Below are 13249 nucleotides of genomic sequence, written 5' to 3'. Positions count from 1 at the left end.
TGAAATGTGCAACTCAGACTAAATCAGTGTATAATGAAAAACAATAGTGTATATATAGATAATGAAGGTATCATGGAAGCTGGTTAAATTTTATAATGAAGAGAAAACTAGTAAGAATATAGCAAGCTGGCTGAAATTGATATTCATTAGGGTACTCTTCACATCAATAGGGAGCATTTGGACTCTGTGGTCTTTATCAGTGTCCCAGCTGGTAATGGTTGAAGGTTAATGCCTTACCCCATTCTGTTCAATTTTCTATCCTAATTAGCCCTCCAAATCTATAGCTGTGAGCACCAAGTGTCTGTGCTCAAAAGAAACTAATTAATGCTAGCAAATTAGATCAAGTCCAAAGATCCAACAGCCAAACTCTTAGTTAAATGCTCCTTGTTAATAGGAAGTGTAGCTGTCAATAACTGCTGTTGGTGACTATAATGAGGCATCTTGCTTTCATTGAAAGTGATTTCATTTCTCTTTGTCCCTCAAAAAGCTGTTCCATTCCCTTCACAAACCCAAGTTGCTGGCAGCCTGACCCAATTCTTATGATCAACTGGGTTGCAATGACATGAGAAAAAAAAATAAAATCAAACAGAAAAGCTTTCCTACATAATCATGTTTCAGGCATTTAGCAGAAAGTCAGATCACTTATTAAAATTCCTATATCTTTATCTAAGAACTATACAATGCGTAATGCTTTTATATAAAATCCTGTAATTATTTAATAAAGCAAAGGTGATAAATAGTAAATAAATTACAATGGAAGTATTCTGATTCTAATTTGCATCTTGTTGTTCAGTTTAAATGTAGCTGTTGCTCAGACGCTTAAATAATACCAATGTATGTTCTTTCCTAATTCACAAGGTTAAACAGGAAGAATACTAAGGATTATTCCTTTATAAAGTAATCAATTTTAGATTGTAAAACACTGTTTTGGACCATATGGCCTAAAAAAAATCAATATATGATTATCTATAAAATTTCAATTGTTAAAAAATCAATTGTTATAACATATTCTAATAATTACAAATGCATTTAAATAAGCCAAGTTTTAAGATGCTTTCAATCTTCAGAAGATTTTAAGTATGTTAATAAGAGAAACTGAACCATGTCAACAGCCTAAACAACGTAATTTTTTATGAAGAAGCAAAAATTAAACTTTTTCTGTACCATTACAAAGTGGTAGTTGTGGAACACAAACAAATAAATAACTTAAACTTATACTCTCCTACATTTCAAAAACAAAGTTTCATCATCTACGAGTAAGAAAAGACAGTTCTAAAACCCAAAGCCACACAATCATTCTGCATTTTCATCTGAATCATGGGAGTAAAAAGTCAATCTATCACTCTAGATATCAAATTAATGTGTTACAAGACTGCATAAATACAGCTCATATTTATAACTTTAGACCAGTTACTTATTAAATTTTCCGGGTAGTGAAAAGTTAACCCTAACACTATAACTTTATTATCCATTTTTAAGTTTTAACCTTCCCACCTGAATCAGGATATGTATATGTATATGTATATGTATATGTATATGTATATGTATATGTATATATGTATGTGTATATATATGTATATATATGTGTGTGTGTATGTGTATATTTATGTGTGTGTGTGTGTGTATATATATATATATGTATATATATATATATATGTTAAAGTTCTATGAGGCAAGTGGAGGATTAGCTCTTGAGACTATCAGCATAACTGCCAGTGCCAGATGTGCACTGAACCCTGCCTGCATGTGCCAATGAGTTAATTTTCCCTGACACATGGCGGGGGTGGGTGTAAAAGGAAAGTGCTCTGATTAAACAACTAATTCATAATGAAAGCACGAGTAATACCATAGAATGACACTAATAAATTATTGGTAATTTATAAACAAATTTATTTATAAACTAGATGCCCAGTGCACGAAATTCATGCATGGGTAGGGTCCCTAGGCCTGGCTGGTGATCAGGGCCAATTGGGGCCTTCTGGCTGCCAGCTGGAGCCTCCCTTCCCCGGATGCCGGCCGGGGCCTTCCTTTGTTCTGCGCCACCCCCTGGTGATCAGCGCACATCATAGAGAGCAATAGAACTCCTGGTCTCCCGGTCTATCTCCCACAGGGACACTTTGCATATTAGCCTTTTATATATATAGATGGATTTAATTTAAATCTAATTTATAAATGAAGTTAAACTGGAATATGTCCTAATAAGTCATATAAGAAACAGAAATGACCATCATACAATATCAGTTCTGAGGAACTATTCTTTTTTACTGCCTCCATCCATTAATCACAAAGGTCATTCTCTAAGGAGAGACATCAGAGGAACAGAAATATTCCCAGCATCCAAAGTCCCAAAACTACAGTTGACACAGCCTGGCTTCCCTGTAGAGAAACCTGTAGTGAGGTGGCAGCACATCACTCTGCTAAGAATTACTGTGGTCCATCAATGAAGAAGACTTCAGGGGAAAGTGAAGAAGGGGAGCCAGGAAAGTAGCCTACCTTAGCAAAATTTTACTACTATTTCTTTTAGCTGGCCATTCTAAGAGAGAGATTATTTTTAAAAGACATTTCTACAATAATACTGCCAACTGACTTTTTAATCATTTATAGCCTCATTTTTCACCTTCCACTGGTTTGCTTACATTTTTCACGTTACATATTAATCAACAATACATCTCCAGGTTTATAGAATATAGCAATATTCTATTAAAAATATTTTAAAACATTCTCCAAAGAAAACATACGTATGTGGGTGCGTAGTACATCCATTTTCAGGAGCGGGGAATGTTCGGCCCAAGGGCCATATAAGGCCAGTGAAATCATTTAGTTTGGTCCTGCCAAGGCATTGGGGGTGAGGTAATTAAATGTTTGACCAATATAGCAGGCTAATGTTTAAGTTGATAATTTTGTATGGCCTGAGAATCTATAGTAATAAAGGCATAATATGCTAATTAGACCAGACAGCCAAACATCCTTCCGGACAACCTTCTGGATGAAGCCAAGGCTGCGAGGGAAGCCCGGGTCCCTGGTGCCAGAGGGAAGCCGGTGCCGGCAGCTGGGGGAAGGAAGGCCTACTCTTGCACAAATTTCATGCATCAGGCCTCTACTAAATTATAAATATCCAAATGGCCCTAGGCAGAAAAGCCTCCCCCCCCCCGCCCCGATTTACATAAATAGCTTCTACTCATCAAGATAAAACATTAAAAAAAACACAACAGACTCATAATAAGTACTATGGAATTCCATTAACAACTCAGCAATAAACAATGACACCAAAGAAAATTATCTTGGAATATATTCCTGTATGAATATGTTGACAGATGAAAAACAGGTACATGTTTTATTTTATGTTTCTTCTTACTCTATCAAAACCACCAGAATGACTTGTTTCTCCAAAATACTCATACTAAGTCTCTATACGTAACTATACTTCTGGGAGGGAAAAAGCGTTTTTTACTAATAATTTGAGAGAATATTTTTAAATTGTAAATGAATTCAATATTATCTGGAAGTTCCAAAAGCTGAAACCCTGGTATCTCAGTGAAAGGTGAGAAACAATTCATACATATTAATTCATTGACTACTTGACTCTAAGGCTAAGGATTAAATTCAGATCATATTATAAAAAATGTATTTGATCTTTATATGAATATTTGAATATTACCTTGAACTTGTTCAGAACATCTCTCTCGGGCCTTTTCTCTCATTATTTTAGGGATCAAAACATCTTTTTCAACATGCCTGAGATGCTGATCTGAAAAAAAAAAAAGGAGATATTTCTTTAATATAGGAAAGTCTCAAGTAAATCACCTGTCTGGGGGGAAATAAGCACTGTGGTTTACTTAAATAAAAGCCTATGCAAATATGTTAAAACCTGTTTTATAACTTCATAAAATTGTGATTATTTCAGTCACTAAAAATCATTCCAAATAATTTTTATATACAGCAGAAAAAAATGAAAGACATAGGCAACATCTTTCTAAAATTTCCACAAACTATATTGTAGCACTTATAACATATTTCATGTAATCTTGACAAAATTAAGTCATAGACTAAAATATTATAATTTTTCTTATTAATATAATCCACAAGAGGAGTTTTATCAATACTAAGATCCAAGGATAGATGATGATGATGTTTATCAGTAGTGAGATCCAAGAGACACACGAATAATGTATTTAGTACTATGAGTGGTTTAAGAAAGCGAGAACTGGCAGAAGAAAAAGTGGAACTATTATGTGCATAAAAAAAGAAAAGCCTGTGAGATTTCTGTGCATTTTAAACACAACTTCCACAATTAGACTAAAGTGGTAGACTGCACACCTGCTACAGAGTCCCACCTGCTCCTTAAATTCCTAGAGTCCTGAAAAACAAATGGAAAGTGCCCTGGCCAGGTGTTTCGGTTGGCTGGAGCATTGTTCATACACTGAACGGTTGCCGGTTTGATTCCCGGTCAGGGCACATGCCTGGATTACAGGTTTGATCCTGGGTCGGGGCCTATTGAGGAGGCAACTGATTGATATTTCTTTCACTTCCATGTTTATCTCTCTGTCCCCCTTCCTCTCTTTCTAAAATTCAATAAAATCATGTACTCAGGTAAGGATAAAGAAAAGAAGAAAATAAATAAATAAAAACAAATGGAAAGTGTCATCAGGGAACTAGAATGATCAAGAATCTCTAAAAGACAAAAGGCAGATGAGTTCAGATTCCAGGAAGAAGTGTTTCACCACAGTTTTTCCCCCGGAAAAAACTGCTATGACAAGTGGGTGTTGCTCCATGCTCAGAAGCAGCAAAAATGGGGAGCAAAAGACTTCCACTGAGGAAACTAAAGTTTTATTGGTTGAAATACATGAGTAGGAGCCAAGTGAGTCACATCTGCTACTGCTTTCAGACCATGAATAAAAGAAGTAAATAACGGGAAATTATCCCCAAAAGTTCATCAGCAAGTTTCCCAGTATCTAATACCATCTAGGAAGATCAGATAACCCTAAACTCTTCCTGGTAATATGTGGTCACCAACAATCTCTAAATGCAGGTAGCTTAGAGAGGGTAACAGGGCATATCAAAAAGCCAACAAAAACAAAACAGCCAAGAATCACCTTTATTTGATGAAGGACAACACACTGTAATTAATCAAGAAGTAACCAACTCGTAAGAGAGTTCAAAGCGTAAGGAAAATCCTATTTTAAAATTCGTATGATAAATATACTGAAACAAAAGACATGAGTCCTCGGACAGAAATGGACTATAGATTACTTACAGGCACTTAGATGAAATCTCTGAAACTCAAAAATCCTAAAAGCTTCAAAAGGGAAAATATATTTCCCACACAAAGGAATGAGAATCAGATTACATCATGTTTCCCTGGCAAGACCTGGATGCAATAATGGAGAAGTAACTTCAAAGTTCTAAGAGAGATTACTTTACATCCAAGAATGGTAGAGCCAATTAAGAGTGAAGTTAAAGATATTTTCAGATGTGTAGAGTCTGAAGTTTACCTCCTTCAAACTCTACTGGAAAAGAATGTATCCCTACTGTTGTGTGACAAGCCACGAATCGAACTCAGTGATGTAAAACGCTGTATAGGGACCCACAAGGTCAGGAATTCAGAAAGGTAAAGCAGAATAGACTCTTTGCTTCACAGTGTCTGAGGCCTCATCTCAGTAGACTCAAATGACAGGTGTTGATTTCAATAGCTGCAGAAGCTGGGGCTAGAGCAGGGGTGGGCAACCTCTTTGTGAGTGCGTGCCAAAACCAGCAAAACTTCTGACTCAAAATTCTTCTGCGTGCCAACCCTAATTTTTTTGAGAACATGTTAGATACCTACTTGATATCTCTTAAGGTGTAAGTATGTGAAGAACCTTGAAGAAATAATAAAATTCATTCGAGTGACAGAAACACAGTATATGATGATGAAAAATACATTTATTTTTTAATGTATACATGTACACTGATAGTCCGACAGAAAACTTTATGACTCCGTTTGATATTACCAGTGGGACTTTTGAGGAACATAGAAACTTATTCCCCTTTCGTTAGTACCGGTGGGCAAAGCGAGAGAGAAGGTTTCATTTTTATAGAGTGAATTTTTGAATAAGTAGGTGAGGTGGTTGTCTTGTCAACGAAAACCCCTTGCGTCTAAGGCTAAAATAAAAACACTGGTCAAATCTAGGAAGGCAGGGAGAGTTAAGGCAGAGGCATAGAAATTGCTCTTCCCCTCTCTCGTCAATCCATGTCTATGATCTGTAAGATAACCTGTTATGTAAAATTATTTATTTACCTAAGATGCACCCACACTGAATTTATCTGAAAAATAAAAAAGTCGATATTAAGAAAAAAATTTTAAATGGAAGATTATAAGAGAGGGTTTCGCATGCCAGCAAAAGTTACTGGCATGCCATGTTTGGCACGCATGCCAGGGGTTGCCCACCCCTGGGCTAGAGGATTTACTTCCAAGATGCCTCCTTTCTTCACTATGTATGTGACAATTGGGCTGGAATGGCTGAAGGACGGGCTCATTGAGGACTGTAAGCCAGAGCACCTATGCATGGCCACTCCATTTGGTTTGGCTTCTCACACAGGGCAGGCAGGTTATGAGAGGGGCAATCTGCAAAGAAATGGCTAGTCTTCCAAGATAACCCAGTGAAAGCAGTATGGCCTTTTCTGACCATATCATGGAAGCCATGCAGCATCTTTCTAGCTACATTATATTAATTTCAAATCACTAAGGGCAGCCTATATACTCAAGTGGGGGGAATTAAGACTCCATTCTTTGTGGCAAGACCACATCACAAAGAGCATGAGGGATAGAAGATAATGTCGTGACTTTATTTTGTAAAATAAAGTCTGCCACAAGAAGTTACAGAGAATATACTCTGATAAAATAAAAATGAATCCATGATGTGCAAATGCAAAATATATAAAGCAGATTAGAAAAACAGACATTTAATTTACATGTTGAAACTGTAAAGTATTTGAACATCATCATCAACTAATGACCTAACATTTATAAATACTCCACTAAGTGGGGTGGACTATGAAACAAATCTCAATAAATGTGAAAAAATTTACCATACACCTTACCAAATGACCCAGCAAACATACTCCTCAGGATTTATCCTAAAGAAATAAAAACTTAAGTTCACACTAAAACCTGTATATAAATGTTCCTCGCAGTTTATTTGTAACAGGCAAAACATGAAAATAATCCAAAAGTCCCTCAACTGCTGAATGGATCAACAATGTTTCATTCAGAATTGGAATATTACACTCAATAAAAAAGAATGAAACTATTTTTTTTTAAATATATTTTATTGATTTTTTTACAGAGTGGAAGGGAGAGAGATAGAGAGTTAGAAACATCGATGAGAGAGAAACATCGATCAGCTGCCTCCTGCACATCTCCTACTGGGGATATGCCCACAACCCAGGTACATGCCCTTGACCGGAATCGAACCTGAGACCTTTCTGTCCGCAGGCCGACGCTCTATCCACTGAGCCAAACCGGTTTCGGCAGAATGAAACTATTGATATATAACAGCAGCAACTTGGATGGACCTCAAGGGTGTAATGCTGAATGAAAAGAAGATAATCTAAAAAGTTATTTATTCTATGATTCCACTTACATAAGATTCTTTTTTTTTGTAGTAATTCTTTTTAAAAAAAATATTTTTATTGATTTTACAGAGGGAGAGGTATAGAAACATCAATGAAAAGAGAGAATTATTGATCGGCTGCCTCCTGCATGGCCCCCACTAGGGATCGAGCCCATAACCTGGGCGTGTGCCCTTGACCAGAATCGAACCTGGGACCCTTCAGTCCACAGGCCAATGCTCTATCCCAGTGATGGCGAACCTATGACACGCGTGTCGGAGGTGACACGCGAACTCATTTTTTTGGTTGATTTTTCTTTGTTAAATGGCATTTAAATATATAAAATAAATATCAAAAATATAAATCTTTGTTTTACTATGGTTGCAAATATCAAAAAATATCTATATGTGACACGGCACAAGAGTTAAGTTAGGGTTTTTCAAAATGCTGACACGCCGAGCTCAAAAGGTTCGCCATCACTGCTCTATCCACTGAGCCAAACTGGCTAGAGCAAAGATTCTTAAAGTGACAAAATTAGTGATGGGAACAAATCCCTGGTTACCAGTAGTTAAGAGTTGAGGAAGTAGTATAACTTATGACTTATTGGTAACATGAAGGATTTCCTTTGTAATGATATAACAGTTCTGTATGCTGACTGTGATCATGGTTACTTAAATCTTCACATGTAATAAAATGTCATATAACTACACACACACACACACACACACACACAGGCACGCACACATGCACACAAGTACACATAAAGAGTGGTAAAATTTGGTGGCTGACGATCGACACATGAATCAAGAGGTCACCAGTTCGATTCCAGTCAGGGCACATTCCAGGTTACAGGCTCTATTCCCAATAGGGGGCCTGCAGGAAGCAGCCTATCAATGTTTCTCTCTCATTGATGTTTCTATCATTCTGTCCCTCTCCCCTCCCTTCTCTCTAAAATCAATAAAAACACTTATTTTTTAAAAAGTGGTAAAATTCAACTCAGATATGTACCTGAGTTAGCAGTATGTTAATGTCAGTTCCTGGTTTCCTTAGTTACACTGAATTATAGCAGTATGTCCCAACCGTTTCACCATTTTGCCCCTAAAGGGGCTTTTTCAGACATTATTTCCTAATCCCCCCTGAAATGTTACTATCACAGATACACTGTATATCTGTTCATGAACTGTATGTATAATAGTGCTTTTATACATTAAAAAGTGATTTTTAATGTATGATTTTTCTCCCCCAACATCAATCTTTGCTCCATTAAAAGCAGTATCATGCTCACTGAAGGCATGTACTATGATTATTTAAGACAGTATCATTAAGGAAAGCTGGAGAATACAGACATTGAAATTGCAATAATTTGCAGCATGATTTGTTTAAATTATGTCAAAATTAAGTTATAAAAAAGAGTTTTAAAATGTATAAGGAAAAGCATAGGACCTAGGATAACCAAAACAACATTAAAATAAAAGAACACATTTGGATGACTTCCACTACCTGATGAGAAAGTTGTATTAAAAGCTACAGCGATCACAGTAGTGGAATAGTGACGTAATTAGGATAAGCAAATAGATTAACAAAAAATAGAATCCAAAACTACTTCTACGTGTATATATAGCCAATTTAATTTGACCAATGCACTAAGACTAGTCAATGAAAAAATAAAAGTATTGTCAACAAAGACCCGAATAAACATGAAAAAAAATCTATCTGAACCCTCTGACCCCCAACTTCATAGAACCCACAAAAATTAATTTGCTATGGTTCATAAATTAAAACTATTAAACAGCAAGCCATGATCAGAAGAAAGTGTTCATTATCCATATATATGTGACAAATTGAATCAAATATATAGGGTGTCCACTCGAAAATGTTTACACACTACATCTGTAGTCTATTGCATGTTTTTCTGTTGCATTTTGAAAATGAAATGTATTTTAATAAACACTGCCTTTATAATTATTCAAAGTGTGTATACATTTCTTGGGATACACTGTATAAAGAACACCTGCATATCCTATCTAATAAAAGAAAAACATGGCAATTAGCGTACGACCGCTACCCTTCCCATTGGCTAATCAGGGCAATATGCAAATTAACTGCCAGCCAAGATGGCGGCTGGCAGCCAGGCAGCTTGAAATAACATGAGGCTTGCTTGCTTCAGTGACGGAGGACTCCAACGTTCCCCGCCTGACGCTGCAGGCCTCTGAGCTGCAACTCTAAGCAACTATGTAACAAATATAGAAGCTAAACAAAACCTCAGAAACCTGCTTTAGTCCGCAGGGCTTCAGCCAGCAGGATCGCAACATTGTAAGCAAAGGCCAGAAACCTACTTTCAGCAGCAGAGGCCTAAGAGCTGGAGCCAAGCCTCAAAGCTAAAGCTGGCCCAGAATAAAAAGAAAAAAAAAAAAGAAAAAAAGGAGCGGTTGGGAGCTTCAGTCAACCCCAGCCTGAAAACAGCCCTCAGCCTCTCACCCAGACTGGCCAGGCACCCCAGTGGGGACCCCCACCCTGAAGGGTGTGTGACCAGCTGCAAACAGCCATCATCCCCTCACCCAGGCTGGCCAGGCACCCCAGTGGGGACCCCCGCCCTGATCCAGGAAACCCTTCAGGGCAAACCAACCGGCACCCACCCGTGCACCAGGCCTCTACCCTACACAGTAAAAGGGTAATATGCCTCCTAGCACCAGGATCAGCGGAGCCGCGAGGCCTCCCGGCACCGGGACCAGCATGACAGGGGGCAGCGCCCAAACCCCCTGATCAGCCCTGCTCTGTGCCTGATAGGGGGGGAGCTCCCCAACCCCCTGATCGCCCTGCGGCTCTGTGTGTGACAGGGTGCGGCGCCCCAACCCCCTGATCGGCCCTGCTCTGTGTGTGACAGGGTGCTGCGTCCCAACCCCTCTCCCCCACGGGCCCTGCTCTGTGTGTGATGGGGTAGAGCCATAACCTCCCCATCGGCCCTGCCCTGAGTGTGAGAGTGGCGGTGCCCCAACCCCCTGATCGGCCCTGCTCTGTGCATGACAGAGGGCGGCGCCCCAACTCCCCAATCGGCCCTGCTCTGAGCCCGACCAGGGGCTGCACCTAGGGATTGGGCCTGCCCTCTGCCACCCGGGAGCAGGCCTAAGCCAGCAGGTCGTTATCTCCCGAGGGGTCCCAGACTGTGAGAGGGCACAGGCGGGCTGAGGGACCCCCCCCTTTCCCCCGAGTGCACAAATTTTTGTGCACCGGGCCTCTAGTTAATAATAAATATACAAACAACCCAATAAAAAATAGGGGCAAAGGCTTTAATGGACACTTCAAAAAAGAAGATATACAACTTGTAAATACATACATGAAAAGATGTTTAAAATCATTAGTCATTAAGAAAATGCAAATGAAACCCATGATATCATTTACACCCACCAGAATGACTAAAATTAAAAACACCGAGAACCAAATGTTAGGGAAAATGTGGAGAAACTGGAACTTTCGTAAACTATTGCTGGTGGGAGTGTGAATTGATAAACTTCTTTGGAAAACTGCTTGTTAAGTTATGAAGTTAAATATACACCCAACCTATTTTCCACTGCTAGATATTCATTTACCGAAGATAAATGAAAATATATGGCCAGAAAACAATCAGTACAAGTCTGTTTAAAAATTAGAAACAACCTAAATGCCCAATTGAATACTACTTAGCAATACCAAAAAATTAAGTACTGATACACTCAACAAGAGTGAATCTTTAAAATTTTCTTGAGGAAAAAGAAGCCAGACACAAGACTACATTACTACAGGATACAAGAACCTGCAGAATTAATCTATGGTGATAAAAATTAGAACACTGGTTATCTATGCCAGTTGAAAAAGGTACACTTTGAAAGATGCCTTAATTTGGGCATTAAATCGGAAATAACACACTTTAAAATATATAAGTAAATTCTGCTAAAGAATTTGGTAGCATATCAACCATTAACTATGATTTTATACATATTTCAGAACTATCTTCCATCCTACAAATATTATAGATATAGCACTTTTACTCATAAAATTACAGTGATTCCCTCAATGTCAATGTGATACATATATGTTATCCATTTGTACAAGAGCCTGCAAAAAAGAAAAATCAAATATTGAGTTTGCTACTATATAGTCAGATGAATTTATACTGAGATAAAGAATCAGAATAATGCCACCAGGAAAAATTTCCAAAGCTCTAACTTCTCAGCATTCTATCATCACCTGAAAGTCAATTTTCACCTTTTCCACTGGCTGAACTTGTTAGCTCAGATTTTGCTTTGGGGCTCACGTGTCCTTGCAAATATGGCAGCACTAGATTACAAGGCTACTGGCAACAGTACTTGCTTATGAATCCACAAAGATAACAGTGAGGCAAATCAGAATATTACAGAATCTTTTACTGGGAAGAATTAATACCTGAAGGGCAAGGTGTGCCTTTTCAATAAAAAAAATATTTTCATTTAGCTAATTTGATTATTTAGATATTGCCACTTTTTAAAATTTTAACTTCCTAGTTCCATTTACTTGCTCCTGAAGACATTTCTATGCTACTGTTTACTCAAAAGAAAAAAAAGTGTAGTAAATTTACAAGTCTTCTCAGTAGCACGTTTTGATCTTTCAGTCCTCTTTTTTATTTCATACCAACAGTCTCAAATTGAAGAGCCCCAGGCAGATGGTATCATGTATAGTACAAGGCCAGACCTCTCAATCACTACCTTCTCACCAGGAAGCTAGATTCCAATTCTCCTTAAAAGGACAAAGATATGTATGCTTCTGAGCAGATTTTCATGTTCTTGTCAGCACCTTCATACCTTCTTGCTATTATGATAGTAATAAAATGAGGAAGGGGGTGGGGTGGGCAGAGATCCTTAGGGAAAATTAAGACAGTGATAAGTGTTCCATTTACCTTCTTTCCTTTAAATGATACTTGAATTCACACACACACACCCAGAAAATCAGCAGTAAGAGAGATTATACCCCTATCCCCAATATTCCAGCCTCCCTGTCTATGAAATCTCAAGATGAGGGCAATGAATGGCCCATAGTCTTCATAACAGCCCTTTCAGATAAGTATTTTGATTCCATTTTGCAGATGAAGTGGATGCTCACAGAGGTGAAATAACCCAAGCCTCTGATAAAATGGCAATGTCAAGATCATGGAAGACAGGTCCCACGTCTTCTTCAACAGCACTATTACACACCTGAGATGGTGGCCAGTTTAAGGGATTTTAGCAAACAAGGTTATGAGAGCTTCCAGTTATGCTGAAGCATGGAAACCCTTAGATCAGTGGTTCTCAACCTTGGCTACACATTAGAATCACTTGGGAATCTTTTTAAAATCCTGATTTCTGAGCCTCATCCTCTGGAAATTCTGTTTCTTTGTTATGGGGTGGGGCCACAACATTAGTAACCAAGAAACAAAATTTCCGGAGGATGAGGCCCAGAAATCAGTATTTTAAAAAGATCCCCAGGTGATTCTAATGTGCAGCCAAGGTTGAGAACTACTGCCTTAGATGATAGAACTGTTTGTTTCAGAAGCATAATTTTGAACAAGCAAAATTCACAACTGCATACTTCTCAATTTTTTTTATCAGAAAATCAAGTTAAATGGAAATCTGATTCTCTGATTCATACCATGAAGAAAATCATTCTCTTTTTT

General features: G+C 38.0%; 1 protein-coding gene across 1 annotated transcript in view; it reads right to left on the bottom strand.

Moving 5' to 3' along the window:
- Positions 1 to 13249, bottom strand: part of CMC1 (C-X9-C motif containing 1) — a 67733-nt gene that overhangs the window by 41263 nt on the left and 13221 nt on the right. The window contains exon 2 of the mRNA XM_059664125.1: positions 3659 to 3748. Coding sequence (XP_059520108.1) covers positions 3659 to 3748 — 90 coding nt within the window. The remainder of the gene's footprint in view (positions 1 to 3658; positions 3749 to 13249) is intronic.

Source organism: Myotis daubentonii, chromosome 14 (assembly GCF_963259705.1).
Source record: "Myotis daubentonii chromosome 14, mMyoDau2.1, whole genome shotgun sequence".
Lineage (NCBI taxonomy): Eukaryota > Metazoa > Chordata > Mammalia > Chiroptera > Vespertilionidae > Myotis > Myotis daubentonii.
This window is presented reverse-complemented; position numbering and strand designations above follow the sequence as displayed.